The sequence below is a fragment of the Canis lupus genome, chromosome 2, assembly GCF_011100685.1.
Source record: "Canis lupus familiaris isolate Mischka breed German Shepherd chromosome 2, alternate assembly UU_Cfam_GSD_1.0, whole genome shotgun sequence".
Taxonomy (NCBI): Eukaryota; Metazoa; Chordata; class Mammalia; order Carnivora; family Canidae; genus Canis; species Canis lupus.
In genome coordinates this window covers 17490046-17509098 of record NC_049223.1, presented here as the reverse complement: position 1 = coordinate 17509098, position 19053 = coordinate 17490046, and the positions used below count along the sequence as shown (strand labels likewise).

The 19053-nt window shown below is 39.5% G+C and overlaps 1 protein-coding gene across 12 annotated transcripts in view; it reads left to right on the top strand.

Moving 5' to 3' along the window:
* CACNB2 (calcium voltage-gated channel auxiliary subunit beta 2) overlaps window positions 1–19053 on the top strand; it is a 374689-nt gene that overhangs the window by 348870 nt on the left and 6766 nt on the right. For all 12 annotated transcript variants that reach the window (XM_038529966.1, XM_038529968.1, XM_038529965.1 and 9 more), the window contains 2 exons: window positions 8663–8772; window positions 18450–18601. In XM_038529966.1, the coding sequence (XP_038385894.1) occupies window positions 8663–8772; window positions 18450–18601 (262 nt within the window). The remainder of the gene's footprint in view (window positions 1–8662; window positions 8773–18449; window positions 18602–19053) is intronic.

The window sequence follows — 19053 nt, the reverse complement described above, 5'->3', positions numbered from 1 at the left end:
CCCCAATGAACTTGCTTCCACAGACACAGTAGAAGCAAACAGAGGAGAACTTTCAAAAGATTGTCCCACCACCACACCGAGCCCAACTTGCATGTTTGCCTGGATGCTCTGCTTCTACTCTGTTCCGAGCGATGGCCATCCCACCCACTTGGGCACTAGATCCCATTCCCCATCTCAACACAACTGTAAAACCCTTGCCTTTCTCCTCATCACTACTTCTCATTCTAATGGAATCTCCCTCAGCACCTAAAAATGTAGTTATTTCTCCCTTCTCAATGAAGTTTGAACCATATTCCCCTCTGCTATTACATTTTCTCCTTTTCTTTACAGCAGAACTCCCTCAAAATGTGGTACCTACTTGTTCTCCTTGTACTGATGTGGTCTCCAGTTACTCATCCATCACTCAACCAAAACTAGTCCTATCAGATGAGCAGTGACCTTCCCATTACCAAATCCATGGGTGAATCCTCAGTCCTCCTCTTAATTGACGTGTTGGACTGCTTCATCCTCTTTTAAATACTTTATGTGTGTGATCTCTGCAAGTACGCTTTCCTGGTTTTTCTTTGATCTCACTTTGTCTCCTTTTTCTCCTTGGCTGGTTCTTCCTCTGCAACTAGACATCTTGGAGCAGCCACGGCTAAGTCCTTTGGTCTTCTCTCTTCAAGTTACACTCATTCCGTGAGTGGTTTCATTTGATGTTAGACTTGTAAATAGCATTCCTTTGCAGGTCTGTGCTCTGAACTCCAGATCCATATATCCAACTGCCTATTCAGTATCACTGCCAAGGTGTCTAATAGACTTCTCAAACTTCCCAACTTCTCCCAAAAACCTGCTCCTTTCATAATATCCCACACCTCAAGTACACCTGCTTTGTCTTTCGGACCCAAGACCCATCTGCCCCAGATCACTGAATCATTCTTTTTTTTTTTTAATTTTTAAAAATTTTATTTATTTATGAGAGAGAGGCAGAGACATAGGCAGAGGGAGAAGCAGACTCCCCTTGGGGAACCCAATGTAGGACTCGATCCCAGGACCCTGGAATCATACCCTGAGTCAAAGGCAGATGCTCAACCACTGAGCCACCCAGGTATCCCTCACTGAATCATTCTTAACTGTCTTTTTCTCTTGTATCCTGCATCCAAATGCCGTTGTCTGTATCTTCAAAATCTATCAAGAATCTGATGACTTCTCACACATCTTCTGCGATCCTTTTGGCCTAAGACACAGGCACCCCTCCCTGGATTATCATCATAAATAGCTTCCTAACTTGTATCTTTGCTTCTGTTATTGCTTCCTTAACCTCTCTTCTCAATTCAGCAGCCAGAACAACTCTGTTAAACTGTGAGTGGGTCTTATACCTGCTTTGTTCAGATCCATCCAATAGCTTCTCTTTTCACTGAGTAAAAATCAAAGTCCTCATAGCGGCCTTTAAGACCCTCTCTGGTCTGACCATCCACAATCCCACCCCGCTCCTTACTTTTGACACCATCTCTTACATTCTCATTCTGCTCCTGCTACACTGACTTCCTTGTTCCATGAGTGTTCTAGACATCCAGATACATGCCCACCTCAGGACCTTTGCACTTACATTTTCCTTTGCTAAGAACACTTTTCCCTCAAATACTCTCCTTGGTATATGTGCACACTACACACACACACTCTTTCTCTCTCTCTCTCTCTCTCTCCTTTCCTTGACTTTTCCCATAATTCTTTTGTATATTTTATTTATTAATTTTGTTTGCTGCCATTGTCCTATAGTTAGACTATCAACCCATGAGGGCAGATTTTTGGCTTTTATGTTTGTTTGTTGAATCTATTCTGTGAACCGTTGTGTTCTTAATGCCTGGGACTGAGCTCAGTGTAAAGGGCACATGGGTGAATGTTGAATGAATGTTTTCCATATATGTCCTGCTAGAGAAATGCAGAGATGTTGAAGCCACTCACTGTCTTTGTAGACCTTAGATGTCAACCATAAACCGAAGCCTTGAGCAGTAAAATACGAAATAGATGAAGGGGCAGCTCAGCATGTGCATGTCCAAGGTATACAGATTATAAGGGGAGAAGGGATTGATGCAGACAGGAATGTTCAACATCTAGGAAAGGGTTTTTAAATGGTAACTAAGATTTCACTAACTCAAATTAGAAAGAGAAAGGCCTGTCCAGTAGAGGGTGTTAAGTGGGTGAAGGCACCAAGGTTTGCCAGAGAATCATGTGGAAGGCAAGCTTCCTAGAGGTCTTCAACTCAAGTCTCTAGACAAGGAGTGACTGGTAACAGAGCCAGGGCCGTATCTGGTGTACCATGTTCATCGTCTTGGACATAATCTTTGTCCTCTCTTCCCTTCCCCACTCAGTCTGCTTCAACAAATTTTACTGAACATACTCTGTGTGCTGGACATTGTGAGGAACAAAGTCAGATGAGGGCTTGGGCTTCATGGAGCTCACTTCTAGTTAGCTGGAAGGAAGACTTGAGTCAAAGAATCTGTGGTCAGAGTTAAGCCAGTTCCCGAAGCATCAATGACACAATAGGAGTCTAAAATGGAAACTGAAATTTAAGCGAAGAGTAGATTTCAGGGGACCTAGGAACATACAGGGCTAGTTTACATTTCTGTATTTTTTAAAAGATTATATTTATTTATTTGAGAGAGAGAGAGAGGGAACATACACATAAGCAGGCAGAGAAGTAGAAGGGAAGGAGAGGCGGGGCTCGATCCAGGACCCTGAGATCACAACCTGAGCGGAAGGTAGACACTTAACTGACTGAGCCACCCAGACATCCCTGTATTTATGTATTTTTAACAAGACAAATTTGGTGCCTCTCCTCTATGTCCCTGTCCTTCTTACAATAGATAGTATCTGTGGGTTTGTGTTCTTTTAAGTTTCTTTTTTTTTTCTTTTTTTTTTTTTTATTGTCTTTTAAGTTTCTTAGTATACCCCTTGCTTCCTTGACTGCACCTGCTCTTACGGTCATTTGTAATTGATACCGACTTTCAGCAGGGGAGGCAGGGACAGCAAGACAAGCAAAGGACTGAGAGAGACAGAAAAGGAAGTAGAAACTATAATCAAGGTCCACCTTATCAAATGTTCCTAATTCAATTTTGTTTTTCATAACTTGAAATATTTTTTAGTTTGTGCCAGGAAAACACCACCTTTGGTGTGGTCCAAGGCAGTCTGGCACTGGCCAAGTAAAAAAAAAAAAAAAAAAAAAGCATCCCCCCCCAATCAGGCTTATTTACCTTTCAGTTCTCTATGCTTGGCTCTGTCACTTATCCTAATTTGGGATTGTCTTCTTGAGCATGCACACCCAGGAAATTGCTAGACAAAGCACTGTGCTTTCCATGACTGACTTAACCCACTGCCTGTTCCAAAATGCCAAAGATGGAAAAATGCGATGGCATTTCCTTACTCTTTAAACCTAGTAAGTTCTGAATTTGGAAGAGAGATTCCAGCCATAGGGCATAGCTTGAACCCGTGCTCTAACATATTAGCCCATTCAGATTGATTTCATTTAAGAAACAAATGAGCAAAATATTTGAATGTTGTATCAGTCTGTTCTTTCTGGCCAGAAGTAATTTTCACATGGCTTTATTAATGGAGCAGTCTTGGCTCATTTAACTCATAGAGCTCAAGTTCAACATTCTAGGCTTGGGAATCACCAATTAAAGATCTTTAAAGGAATGAAGAGGGTCTCTAACAAACACTTGGAAAATTCCATGTAAAATTTAATTTTTTAACCTCTGGCAAGACATCTAGAGTACCTGGGTCATTAAATGTCTTTAGTTTTGGTAGCAGTAGGGGGAGAAAACTTATCGAAAGTATCAGGTACCTCCATGCACTTGTAATTTTAAAATGGAAAAATAAATTACTCCTTAATTATCTATTAAATAAACTAAATTTATTTTTTAAAAACTTGAAGCCCATGGGGGAAAGATATATGAAAGGAAGTGCTGGTGATGGAAAGATTCTTGATAGGAATTCTTTTCTGTTCTCAAACCTAGTTAAGTTCATTTGTTGAAGCCCTGGAGAGTTGTCAGAAATGTGATCTTGGCTGTTAAATAGCATTTAAGTGTGTCAGGTCAAAGAATAGATGATAAATCATTATCCTCTTTCTGTTGTGTGGCATAGAGTAGCCCATTTAAAATCCGATCCATCCTAACCAACTGTGTCATGTAAACAAAGCAATCTGCGGATTCATCCTTGTAGGACATTGACAGGTAAATTAACAAGGAAATAGAGGACAAAGAGGAAAGCTACCACCAGTGATGAATTGGGTTTTCCTCCCCAGTGACTTTGAAAATGTCAGCTGTCAGCACTGAAGTGTCTGGAATGCGAACTGAATTGTAGGGATGTATACACTGGTGAATCTTCTGCAAAGGAATCTTACTGGAAATCAATAATCCTGGGCAACTGTACATCACTTAGTTTTGTTGTGTAGATAATTTGCTTAGATGTGAGACAACTTCTTCTAAACTGGTGGTTATCTAGCCTGGCTGCATATTAAAATCATCTGCAGCATGTTAAAAATAAAATACCAACCAAATAAGGGCTTATGTTCCACCTGTGGCCAACTGAAACCAAATCCCTAAGGGAGGACCTAATGTACCTTTAGAAGTTTACATGGTGGCAATTTTGGTATCCCATGAGGGCTAAGAACCACTACTCTGAACTGTCCCCCGAATTTTGCCCTTACAGTTTTCAAGGTCTCCTTTTTGGCAGAACCCCAAGTAGTGACAATTCCCAAAGCATAACTTTAGGAGTTGAAATAGGATAGTGACCCAACTTCACACAGCCTACGAAGCTAACCACAGAAGCAGGTCAGTGGATTCTCAGCTGAGCAGTACCATGTGCAGAAAGGCCCAAGCAGGTGGGAGAGGGAGGATGTATTATTATAGAAAATCCTGTCCTGCTGCTGGGTCAGTTCCCCATGTAGAAGGACACACCTACACTGTGGTCATCAGGAGAAGCTGGGCCCCACATAGCTCTGCTAGTGTAATGCCCGGCGCTTCAGGTGCTGACTCTGCCCTCTGCCTAGAACACCATGCCCACACTACCCATATGGCTCATCCCCTCACTTCCCTCACCTCTGACTACAGGTCAACTTTTCTGAAAGGTGTTCCTTGAACACCAAGCATGTACCCTCTGCCTCACCCCATCTGTGTCCTCATTACCCTGCATTATTTTTTAATGGTATTTATGACCACCTGACATCAGACATCTGTCTACTTCCTTCCACTCACTCTCTCTTCCATGAGAATTTGGGTTTCTTAATAGCACCCCAATGATTAGCACATAGTAGGCACTCGATAAATCAGTGTTGAATGAATGTCTCCCTTCATGGTGCCACAGTTGCTCCATGTGAAGGGAGTACTGTTACCTCCTTTATAGCTGGAGCTTCCCAGATGGTACGACCCTAACTGCTAGACCCACCCCCAAATAAATAACTTTTTTTAAAAAAAGATGGAGACGGAGGGGTGAAGAGAGAGAGAAAGAAACCCAAGTGGTCTCCATGCAGAGCCCGATGCAGAACTTTATCTCAGGACCCCAAGATCACAACCTAAGCTGATACCAACAGACGCTTAACCACTGAGACACCCAGGTGCCCTTAAATACAAACATCTTGAACAATGACCAAGCATTGTGTGTTTCACCTATAGCCTGATTTCACTTGTGAATGCATTTTGAAATAATAATGAAAATGTTTAGATCAGTGTTTTAGTGTCTCCTTGCTTTTAACACATTGAATAAAATTTTCATCCAAGTACAAAAAGCTAGGGGATCCCTGGGTGGCGCAGCGGTTTAGCGCCTGCCTTTGGCGCAGGGCGTGATCCTGGAGACCCGGGATCGAATCCCACGTCGGGCTCCCGGTGCATGGAGCCTGCTTCTCCCTCTGCCTGTGTCTCTGCCTCTCTCTCTCATTCTGTGTGACTATCATAAATAAATTAAAAAAAAAATTAAAAAAAAAATAAGTACAAAAAGCTCAAAAATCATATGCTTATTTTTTTTAAAAAAACAGCAGCCCCACTGGCAGTAAGAAGAAATGGAAACATACAACAATACAGATGAATCTCACGTGCATTATGGAAAGTGAAAGAAGCTCCATTCAAAAGGCTGCAGTAATATTTGGGGAAAGGGAAAGCTTTAGGGACCAAAAAAAAAAAAAAAAAAAACCCAGTTCTGTGGGTGCCAGGGGTAGGGAAGAGGGGCAGACTGACAACTAAGAGGGCAGCACAAGGGAATTTTGTGGGTCGGGGTATGGAACTATTTTCTATCATGACTGTGATTACAGATAGAGAATTCTATTAACTGGTCCAAGTTCTGGAAAGAATGAATTCTATGGGGTATAGATGAACACAGATTTCTCTGTAAAAGCCAGTGTCCCTTCCCACACTTACTAAATGCCCTGCTCTTCAGATGGCAGCCACTCTGAACTGTTTTAGCTCTATCTTTTGGTTATTTACTCCTTCCTTCCCAATAACATGCCTGATTTGCTACTTGAGTTATCGGTGTTAGGCAGTGGCTACTGGCTTCCTACCTCACAGGATATTTAGCTCTCACGCATCATCTTCCTGTCTGTCCCGGCCTGCACACCTCTCAGCCTGCACTCCCAACATTTAAATCCTCCTTTCAGCTGGCTCCAGTTTTTAGTAGGTATTATGACCATGTGGATAATGTTCAAATGAGCCACACTATATACTATAATCACTTTTTCTTCTGTGTTTTCTGTGAGTTAAGTAATTTTACTTTTTATCGTCCTTAACTTCCTGTGTATTTGGCACTGATTCAGTCCTGGACTCCCCAGTTGTCTGGACCTCCTCACAGTATATGGAAATGCATCCTGCAGCCACTCAGTTTCGTCTTCTTGAACCTCTGGAAGCATGCTGCCATGTGCAATCTGGACGGTTCTCTCTTTGCTGGGCGTACATTTGTGATTTTGGGACATCCTTCACCATTACTCAGGAGATTCCTTTAGCCTTCATCTTGGGTTGGAGCCCCCTTTCCTTAGATCTGTTGATCTAGGGTTTTCCTTATCACTTCAATTAACAACATCCTCTGGTTGTTTCCCCAGAAAAGTACGTAATTTTGTGAGACCCTGAATGTCTAAAAGTATCTCTCATCAACCCTTCCATGTAATTGAACGTTAAAATGGCTACAGAATTCTGATGGGAATAATTTCCCCTTAGAATTTTGAAAACTTTTGGGATGCCTGAGTGGCTCAGTCCGTTAAGCATCTGCTTTTGGCTCAGGTCATGATCCCAGGGTCCTGGGATTGAGTTCCGCGTCAGGTTCTCTGCTCAGTAGGAAGTCCGATTTTCCCTTTCTCCCTCTGTGCTCTTTCAAATAAATAAATAAAATCTTAAAAAAAATTTTTTTTGAGAGCTTTCTGCCCCATTATCTTCTGGCTTCCATTGTTGAGAAGCACAGAACACTTCCATTTCTGATCTTTAGTGTAGGACCTTTTTTCCTTTGTCCCCCATGTCACGAAATTTATAAGACTATGTCCCGATAATAGAACTCTCAACCTCTGTGCTGAACCTTGGAAAATCAAGACTCTTAATTCTGGCTTTTTTTTTTTTTTCGTTGAGTTCTTGTTCTATAGAAGGTGAGCCTCCTGGGTGGTTCTCTCATTTGTATAATTTTTCTCTCTGTGCCTTTTTTTTTTTCCCTTTTTTAACCCTTTAGATTACCCTTGTTTGGGGATCCCTGGGTGGCGCAGCAGTTTGGCCCCTGCCTTTGGCCCAGGGCGCGATCCTGGAGACCCGGGATCGAATCCCACGTCGGGCTCCCTGCATGGGGCCTGCTTCTCTCTCTGCCTCTCTCTCTCTCTCTCTCTCTCTCTGTATAACTATCATAAATAAAAAATAAAAATAAATTAGATTACCCTTGTTTGTTTTACCCTTTAGATTTTCTTAATATTCCAGCTCTCTTCTTTTGAATTTTTCTTTCTGTCATTTTTATTTTACAAAAACTCATTCTGAGTTTCGAAACAGAAATTTGTTATAGTTTCATGGATATAATAATCTCTTAGCTTTCAACTTCACATACAGGTGTCCCTTGAACAACAGGGCTTTGAACTGTGTGGCTCCACTTCTAGGAGGATTTTTTTCAGTAAATATACTGGAAAATGGGGGTGGGGAGAGACAATTTGAAAATTACTTTTCTGATTCATTCCCATCTCTTCCACTAACTAGACTCTTAGCTCTCTGAAGGAAGACCATGTTTGTCTTGTTTTTACTTATTCTTGGTGCTTTTCACAGCACCACACTTTGGGAGGTGTGAGAGTGCAGGGGCTAAAAATACAAGTTTTTGGGAGTCTGGGTTCAAACCCCAGCTCCACTGTTTAAAAATATATAGCCTTGGATAACTAACCTGCTTTGGCTCATTTCTTCATCAGCAAAAGTAGGATTATAAGAAACCTCTCTGCTAGAGTTTTGCAGGATGATTTAGTGAGATAATCCAGCTAAAATGCTTAGTACTTAGTAAGCACTGATAAATGTCAGCTAAGGTGTGAGATAAGCAAAAATGAATGATTAAGTGCCCTAACATCTTTTCATTTGAAAATACCATTCACTATGTATTTCATACTTAGGTGAGTTTGGGAATGTACTTCTGTCCCCTTGTATTCCACTAATAACCTCAGGGTCTTCTGTTACTTTTCCGCCACCAGGATATCCATCACAAGGGTCACGGCTGACATCTCACTCGCCAAGCGCTCAGTGTTAAACAATCCCAGCAAGCACGCGATAATAGAAAGATCCAACACGAGGTCGAGCTTAGGTAAGTCTGTGCTATGCTGGTGGGTTTAGGCTATTTAAACATTTCTCTCCCGAGGCTGCCAATGAGAAGATCTAACTAGATGACAATTCCATGTGTCATAAAGCAGAGAAGAAATAGACCCATGTTGCCAGTGGCTAGTGCTACAGTCTTAGTGATTTCATGCTATGGAAAGATTTGTTATGATAGTTTTGAGTTAAATATTCCACTGGCTGTCAGCATTAATGTTTTGGTTTTGGTTTTGGTTTTTCTGTGTGTTTGTTTTTTCCACTACTGTGAGCTTTGCTGTATCTAAAAACTCTTGGCTTTCTATTGGTGTTACCATGAGCAAGCTCACTGACCTTTTTAATGCCTAGTTTCCTCATTTAAGTAAAAACAAAATAGATATTAACTACCCTGTAGAATTATTGTAAGGATTAAACATAGTATGTTCTCCATCAAGGGTGGCTATCATCCAAAGACTCTCAGTAACTGAATTATATCAATGATTATATGTGTCATATTCAGGATTATATGTATAAGGGGGGTGTGGGGGAGTGTTGAGATAAATGAAATCAATTCCTGGCCATTTTTAATTGATACCAATATTTTTATTTGCAAATACAGTATATAAAGATTTTATTTATTTGACACAGAAAGAACACAAGCAGAGGGAGCAGAAGGCAGAGGGACAGGGAGAAGCAGGAGGCTCCCACTGAGCAGAGAGCCCGACATGGGGCTTGATTCCAAGACCCTGGGATCATGATCTGAGCTGAAGGCAGACACATAAACAACTGAGCCACCCAGGTGCCCCAGGATAGAGACTTTAGTTAACACGTTTTACAGGGTCCTGTTGGGATACTGTTTATTAATGTATTCAAATGAGATCCTTTGGCAACTGTTTCTTCTCTGTGGCATGTGCTTGGAATTTTAGGTTATTCACTCTTACATGGTAACTCACTGGGTTGTTAGGTTTGTTATAATTTTCTGAGAGTTCGAGATCTTTGATCTTCATTTTTTCCTGTTCATATGTTTTTCTTTTAAGATTTTATTTATTTATTTTACATAGAGAGGGAGAGAAAGCAGGGGCCCTGCAGGGAGAGGGAGAAGCAGACTCCCCACTGAGCAGGGAGCCTGAGGCAGGGCTTGATCTCAGAACCCTGAGATCATGACTGAGCTGAAGGCAGATGCTTAACTAACTGAGCCATCCAGGCACCCTTAAAAACATAGAAGTTTTTAGTTTATTCTGGAGCATATTACATAAATCAAAGAGAAACTATTAAAAATAAACTTTATCTGTTATCTTTGTAGAAGATCTTCTAAAACTCAGTTTTGTTCCTCACCTAACAAACCCTCACTGACTACACTTGAGTAATACAGCTTTAGAAATACTTTAGAGGAAAAATGTGATGATACGTTTTGCTTACAGTAATTTCTTTTCATATTCTTATCATCTGTGACTCTTCTGTATAGTTTTGATGTTCACAGAGATTGTCACAAAATGCTCTTTCATTGATTCACCTCATTGACAGTGTCAGTTGTGTTTAGACTTGTAAGGTACATCAGTGGCATAACAGATTTGTTTAGATTGGCAGGGCTATTTGTAACTACCAACTGTATGTTATTTTTAAATGACTGTTTCACTTCATATACTTTATTGGACATATACTAGACCCCAAGTGTCATGTTAAGCCTGGCAATAAAAAGATGAATTAGATGAAGGCATTGCCCTCAAGGAACTTGGTGTAACAGCAAGGCAAAGAAGTTAACAGCCCATTGAAATATAAAGTGGTGAGCACAGTGGGCCTGCATTGAACTGGTTGCCAGAGAGCTAATGCTGCAGGACGGTGTAGGCCACTGAGAAAGGCTTTTCCTAGGAGCTAATGGAAAGCACAATAGGGTTTAGGCAAGACAAAGGGAAAGAGGTGGAGAGGGTGATTAGGACTTAAAACCAAGAGTAACAAGAGGCTTCTGGAAAACATAGGTTTCACCTTAGCTGTGAGTGTATGGTTTAGAACAGAGGGTGAAAGGAGAAGACACCAGAGAAGCAGCGGAGGGATATTAAGGAATTTGGAGCTTATCCCAAGGCATTATAGAACTATGTATAAATTTTAGGCATTTATTCACCCACTTAACAAATACTTGAGTCCCAACCATGTGCTAGGGATTATCACAAGTGCTGGGACACAGAAGTAAAGGAGACCAAGTCCTCCTCACTCTCATAGAGTTTTTGTTTCATAGGGAACACATGGACAGAAGCTAAGAGATGTAGCACTCAGTGGTTGAAGAGTCTAGGAAGAAAAAGCAGGCCAAAGGGTAGAGAGTAAACTGAGAAAAGTATGTGATTTTACATGGGGAAGACAGGACCCTCTTTGAGGAAGTGATATTTTAGCAGAGTGATTTGTTGTAAATTCTTTAGCCTTATAGCTACCTGTGAAGACTGTTTTGGGCAGAGAGAGCTGAAGATGCAAAGGCCCTGTGGCAGGAGTATGTGTGATATGTTTCAGGGATAGTGAGGAAGCCAGCATAACAGATATGAAATGACTAGAAGGGGGAGACAGGAGATTAGAGAGACTGTGCCTGATAGTATAATACTTTTATTATGGTAGAAAGGTACAGGAAGGCAGACAATGTGACACAGTGTGACTTGTGGTTTAGAAGGATCACTTACAGCATTGTGGAGAAGAGAGTGGAAAGGAGCTAGACCCAAGTCAGGAAAAAATTCAGATTCTGTTGAAGCAGGTTCGGGCAGAAATAATCTACTCTGGGCAGACACTAATAAAATTGGTGCCTTTAGAAGAATCCCTCCCTGTAGCAGCAGGGTGGAGATGGGGCAAGAATTGGACAGGGAGGTCATTTCAAAGGCTGTTGTCATCACTCAAGTTAGAGATTAAGAGAGGATTGCAATAAGACAGTAACACAGGTAATGAGTAGAATGAAAGGAATCCAGAGATACGAGAGTCAGGTATTGGCAATCTGTGGAACACAGAAAAGCCAACTCCAGCATGATCTCAGGTTTTTGCTCCAGGAACTGGGCCATTGGTGGTGTCATTCTGGGGAAAAGGGATTTTAGGATGAGGATCTGGAGGGAGTGGACTGGTTAGAGGGATAAGGAAGATGGTGGCGGCATGTGGGCACATGTTGAATTTGCAGTGTTATGTAGCATCCAGATACCCAGCAGGGCATCACCTGTACATACAGATCTGGAACCTAGCACAGAGGGCAGGGCTTAGTATGCAGTCACTTTTGGATATTCAGTAGTTATGTGCTATAAAGTCTCCATGAACACTGAGGTAGCAAATACTGAGTCTTTGTTCCCAGAGAAACACAGGGGTAGGTTCCTCTGTATGAGGATTTTTATTTTTTATGGTAGCACTGGGAAATAGGTCATTATAACAGGCAGGATGGTCAGGTGATACCCCTTTTGTGCCAGTACAACACGTTAAATAACAAGTCATGTGTGCTGTGTGGACTGTGTTATATAGGAAACATGTATATAACAGTACAGAATTGATACTTTAACACTCCAAGGATGTAAGTATATGAGTATATGCTATGCCTTAAGATTATTCTGTATTTAGTAGAGGTTAAATTTGAGAAGATCTACCTCAAATCTATAGATGAGATGAATTTCAGCAATTATTTCTGTTAGAAAAGGGTGAAAGATCCAGTACAATGAAGATATAATTTGATAGGTAAAAAATTTGCTTTATGCACATGTTTTTAGAAAACTTTTGTTACATAAACAAAAGTATAGTTATATTGCCTTTGGAGTTCATTACACTGATGTGTATGATATGAAGGACAAGAAAACCCTGAAAAATTTGAAGCTTTAAGTACATCTTTTATACTGTTTTGGGGGTGGTACAGGACTCCTCTGCATGGACAGATGGCTTTATTTGTACTCATAAGACTCGTACAAGTTCTAACCTTTTTTCTCCGTTGTAATACTGCTCAAGCATCACAGTTTAAGATATCTACATTAGCTATTCAAACTTAGGGAATGCAAATGAAGAACATTACACTCTTAGAAATAAAAATACTACTTGAATGTAAGTAGTGATGGGTGTGGGTTACCCAGTTATTTGCCAATTCCAAGGCCAGATTTATTTTTAAAAATAATACATTCCTGAAGTGTGGTCTCCAAATCTGTGGTTTGGTTTGACCCCAAGCATCTTCCAAGAGGCAAATCAATTTAGGGAATATGGTACATCTTTGTGCACACTTGTACACAGGAATGTGAGTGTAGTGCTTAAAAAGGACCATACGACTGTAAAAACTATGTGCTGAAGGTGGGAAAATACTGGGCAAATATGAGTTAAGGAAGCAAAGGTAGATTTAGCTGTGCAGGTAGAAACAGTTACAACTGACAGCATGCAGGGAATGAGGAAAGGCATTTACTTTGTATAGTGGCAACACAGGTGGTTAGCTAACAATGTTTACAACCTGGTAAATAGTGTTAATCCAACTGAAGAGCTAGCTTCGATCATTTATTTAGTCACTTATTCCTTGTGATGGAACTGTTCTCTTAACTCTAGTGCTGGTTACATAAACCAACACATAGGATGAAATTCTATACATCTAAATATACATACAGAGAGTACAAGAAAACCAGAGAAACATAATAGGATTGTTGGATCATATTTATATTCTGGTTGTGATAATCACATTGTAGTTTTGCAAGATGTTTCTTTCCACTGGGAAAAACTGGGTAGATGGTACAAGGGATCTCTGTATTTTTCTTACAACTGCATGTGAATTTATAATTATCTCAGTAAAAGTTTCAACTAAAGCAGAGTTCATCATTTTTATCTTCTATTTATAGCACCAGGGACTTTAGAACTGGGATGACAGACCTGAGAAAAGCATTCAGTTCAGTGGTTCCTGAAGTGTGGTCTCCAAATCTGCAGTGTCAGCATCACGGGGCGTTAGTTAGGAATGACAGTTCTTAGGCCCTGTCCTGACCTACTGAATCAGAAATTCTAGAGGTGGGTGGGGCCCTACAGTCTGTTTTAACAGGCCCGCCAGGTGATTCTACTGTCTGCCAGAACGACTCCCAACCTTGTTCAAGCTCAGCACCGTGTAGGGAAGAATCTGAAAACAACAGGAAATGAATGGTTCTGTATGTAGTTAAGCTTTATACTAAGATATAAAATGAAGACTAGACACTGAGGGTCTTGACCAGCAGTCCAGATTTTTTTCCATTGAACAGTGCCATCTGGCAGTGATGCTGATTGCATTTACTTGACCATCTGCCTTCTCTTAGGAAGAATGGAGAACGAAGGGCTGATGATAGAAGGCTATAAAATTAGCCTTGCAAATGAACCTGAAATTTATGTGACTAGTTGATCTTTTGAATCTAATTTCTTTCCTCCTTTTGACCTATTACCAGTGTAGCTGTCTTGAGAAATTAGCACACTCTTTGTTACACCACACTGCACTGATGGCCCAGCTATAGCAATCTTTCTCTACCCAAAGGGAGTGGTTCACTTTGTCTAAATATATTTTGGTAGTCGTATTCATTATTTAGTTGACTCATTCTTTCAACAGAATTTGAGTGCCAACTTGTACCAGGCACTGTACTGAGGGAAGAAATAGGGCTAATTATGTATTGTTCTATCAGTTCACTGCCTATTGGAAACATTTTCAGTCCTATCATTGAAATTCTGTAGGGGAAGGGGGCACCTGGGTGGCTCAGTGGTTGAGTATCTGCCTTTGGCTCAGGTCGTGATCCCAGGGTCCTGGGATTGGGTCCCACTTTGGGCTCTGCACAAGGAGCGTGCTTCTCCCTCTGCCTATGTCTCTGTCTCTCTCTGTGTCTCTCATGAATAAATAAAACCTAAAAAAAAAATTCAGTGGGCAAACTGTCCATAGAGGTAGGTACAAAGCAATACATTTGATCCCTAAATGATGGGGGTAAGAGGCACCAATCCCCATGTTAAAAATCCAGGTGTAACTTTTGACTCCCCCCAAACTTAACTACTAATAGCCTACTGCTGACCATAAGCCTTATAGATAACATGAACAGTTGATTAGCACATATTTGTATTCTAATACAAAATATAAATTTTCTGAGAATAAAGTAAGCTGGAGAAAAAAAAAGTTAAGAAAATCCTAAGAGGAAATACATTGACAGCATGGTACTGTACTTACTGAAAACATCTGTGTATAAGGCAACCCCACATTTCAAATCCATGTAGCTCAATGTCAAGTGTACTTGACATGTATTATTTACTATGGGACAGACATTGTAATAGATGATTTGCAAGTTGGTTCATTTAATTCCCATTCTCATTTTCCAGAAAAAAATATTTAGGCTCCAAGAGGTTAAGCATGCTACCCAAGGATCACATAACTCTATGAAGTGATGAAGCCTATTTCTGCCCCAAGCCATTTTGGTGCCAGGAAAAATGCCTATTCAGACCTTCTGCCCATTAAAAAAAAAAAAAATCAGACTATTTTCTTGCTATTTGGTTGTATAAGTTCTATATTTTTAATATTAGCCCCTTATCAGACATGTGATTTGCAAATATTTTCTCCTATTCAATAGGCTGCCTTTTCATTTTGTTGATAGCTTCTTTTACTGTGCAGAAGCTTTTTAGTTTAACATAGTCTCATTTGTTGATTTTGGTTTTAGTTGTGTTTGCTTTTGATGCCAAATCAAAAAAAAAAAAATTCAACAAAACTGATGTCAAGAAGTTTATCACCTATGTTTTTTTCTACAAGTTTTATGGTGTTAGGTTTTTTATTTGTCTTTAATCCATTTGGGGTTGCTTTTTGTATATGGTATAAGATAGTGGTTCCATTTCATTCTTTTGCATGTGGCTGTCCAGTTTTCCCAATACCATTTATTAAAGAGACTGTACTTTCCCCAATGTGTGTTCTTGGCTCCTTGGTCATAAATTGACCACTTATGCATGGGTTTATTTCTAGGCTCTCTCTTCTGTTCCACTGATTTATGTGTCTGTTTTTATGCCAATACCAGACAGTTTTACTCTAGTATTGTAATATAGTTGAAATCAGGAAGTGTGATGCCTCCAGCTTTGTGCTTCTCTCTCAAGAGTGAGTTGGCTTGTCAGGGTCTTTTGTAGTTCCATACAAATATTAGGATTGTTCTAAGAAAAAGCCACTTGAATTTTGACAGGGATTGCACTGAATCTGTAGATTGCTTTGGGTAGTAGGGACATTTTAACAATATTTTTCAAGCCCATTAACACGGAATATCTCTCCATTTATTTGTATGATAGTTCATTTCTTTCATTATTGTCTTGTTTTCAGTGTTTCATCTCCTTGGTTACATTTAATCCTAGGTATGTTCTTTTTGACACAGTTGTAAATGGGATGGTTTCTTACTCATATTCTGATAGTTTAGTTTGTAGAAACACAACATATTTTTGTATACTGATTTTGTGTCCTGCAACTTTACTGATTTCTTCTAACAGTTTTGGGGGAGGTCTTCAGGGTTTACAATATGTCATCTGCAAATAGTGATGGTTTTACTTCTTCCTTTCCAATTTGGATGCCTTTTGTTTTTTGCCTAATTGGCCTGGCTAGGACTTCTAATAATACGTTGAATAAAAGTGGCAAGAGTGAACATCCTTATTTCATTTCTAATCTTCGAGAAAAAGCTTTCAGCCTTACTGTTGAGTATGATGTTAGCTGTGGGCTGATCAAATTTCATAATGCCTACAATAATATTTAGATTGGAACTTGATTGTTGGGGGTCAGTGGGCATGAAAACATTAGTAGAACACAAAGCCGCAGCAAGGTTATAGAATTGGAATAACAATTTAAACAATATTAGCAAGATTTTAGAACACCATTATAAAAAAGTCAAAATATACCATTTTTATTTTAAAAACTCTTATTAAAAGAAATTTAAACATATAGAGAAGTAAAAAGTATGAGTAACCTCAGGTATTCATCACCCACTTTCAACATTCTGGCCAGTCTTGTTTCATTTCCAGTCTTCCCTTTTCTCCCCCAGCTGTCTCTGGATTATTTTGAAGCAAATCCCAGACATCATATGGCTTTATCTGCAAATATTTCAATATGTATTTCTGAAAATTAGGGACTCTATTTAAACCACAATGCCATTATCATATCTTAACAGTACATCCCTAGTATCATTAGATTTCTATTCAGCCATATATCATATCCCAGTTGTCATATATATTTTTAGATATACATTTTACTTATGTATTATAAGTATATATAAATTAACATTTGCTTTAATGAGGATACAAAGTCCATAGTGGATTGGTTCATAGTCTGTAAGTTTCTTAATCTGTAGTTTGACAAAAGTCTTTTTTTTTTTTTTTTTTTTTTTGCCCTTATAATTTTTTTGCTTGAAGAGACTGGGTCACTTATCCATAGGGTTTCTGTAGTCTGAAGTTTTCTAACTGCCTTATACTGGTGTAGTTTATGTAATTGTCTATTCTTTGTTTCTTGTAAAACAGTAGACCCAAAAGTTTAACCAACTTGTTTTTGGTTTTTCTTTCTGCAAGACTGCCACGAGCAGCATGTAACCAAATAGTGTTTTAAAGCTAGTATCGCAAATGGTTTTAGCCCAGATTTTAAAGACATCAAGGTAAATAAAAGGACTCTAGTCATAACGTATTATGAGGCACAGGATTAGTGACTTGTCTTTTCTGCAATAAAATACTAGTTGAAATGATCTTCAGCCATCTTCTGCAGGGATCTAAATGCGTAATAGGAATTAAAAGGTATTCTGTAGGTCTAGGAGTCTTATAGAATCTGCCCTTCATGACTGTAGAGGACACTTCAAGCTAATGTTAGGCCCTTATAGATCTGTGCTGCCTAGGTACAGTAGCTTCTGGCTATTTAACTTTTATTTACGTTTAAAAATTGAGCTTCTCATTCACACACTAATGACATTTCAAGTGCTCAACAGCCACCTGTGCCTAGCAGCTCTCATACTGGACGACACTGATACAGACTATTTCCATCATCACAGAACATTCTAATGGACAGTCCTGTTTTAGGTTTTAGAGAGGTCACAGAATAGAGAGGCTGGAATTTTCTTGGTGTTCAAGGATATTTTTAGTAAGTTTTCTATAAATCTTACAGAAAGATATGGATTTCAGTAGTGCTGCCTCTAATGGATAACTACCCTTTTAAAATATGAATACTGCAGGACCATTCGTCTGTTGGCAGAAACTATGAGAAGTGTGTTTTTGGACAGGTTTGTTATAGATACTATTAATGTTTCTTCCATTTTATGTTGGATTTCAGCTTGCTGATAACATATTTAGATTATCATATCCAGAAAGCACACTAATAGGTGACAGTATAAACACAGATTAAGGTGATGGAGTGAAAATAAATGAGTGATAGTTGCTATGGTAATGTGGTCAGAAACAGACATGTTAAAGATATCCTTATTCTATTTTCTAACATTTTTACAAAATGATTTCAGAGGGAAGTTTTATAGCACAAAGAGACAGAGTTATACTGGAAGCAAATTTTATAGCTGTTTGAAAGAAGAATTCCCTCAATTCTAAAGGTTCTGTGGAGAAACAGCTCTTTCCAAGGCATACCTTTATCACCTCGATTGCCTGTAAACATTTACCTGTAGGCTGCCCTACTTCCCTTCCTGTTGAAACAGTGTACCGTTTTACTTTATTTCAGTTTGGTCTGAAATTACCTTAAGTAATCAAATTCTGCTTAACCTTTTACAGCGGAAGTTCAGAGTGAAATTGAAAGGATTTTTGAACTTGCAAGAACACTGCAACTGGTAGTCCTTGATGCGGATACTATTAATCATCCAGCTCAACTCAGTAAAACTTCTTTGGCCCCTATTATAGTATATGTAAAGATTTCTTCTCCTAAGGTAAGTAGGGTTGTTACTGTTTGCTCTCTAATCGAACTTCACAATGATTATGTTCTGCTTTACAGTTACACAAGCTACATTTTTATCCATCATAGAGTTTGATGAGACATGCAGGCAAAGTGTGATAATTAGTTTCATGGCTTAGAACAGCGATTCTCAAAATGTAGTCCATGGTTTCCCAGGGGAAGGTTCTGAGAAACTTCTTGTGAGTCCCTGAGGTCAAAATTATTTCCATAACACTAAGACTTGTCCTGCTTTTTCACTGTTTTGACATTTGCCCTGAGGGTGCAAAAGCACTGGTGGGTAAAACTGCTGGTGTCCATGAATCAAGAATGTAGTACCAGACAATGCTCACAGTTGAAAAAAAAAAAACAACCATCACCCAGTTTCACTGAAGCATGTCCTGACAAAGTAGTAAAATTTATTAATGGTACTAAATTTTGACTCTTAAA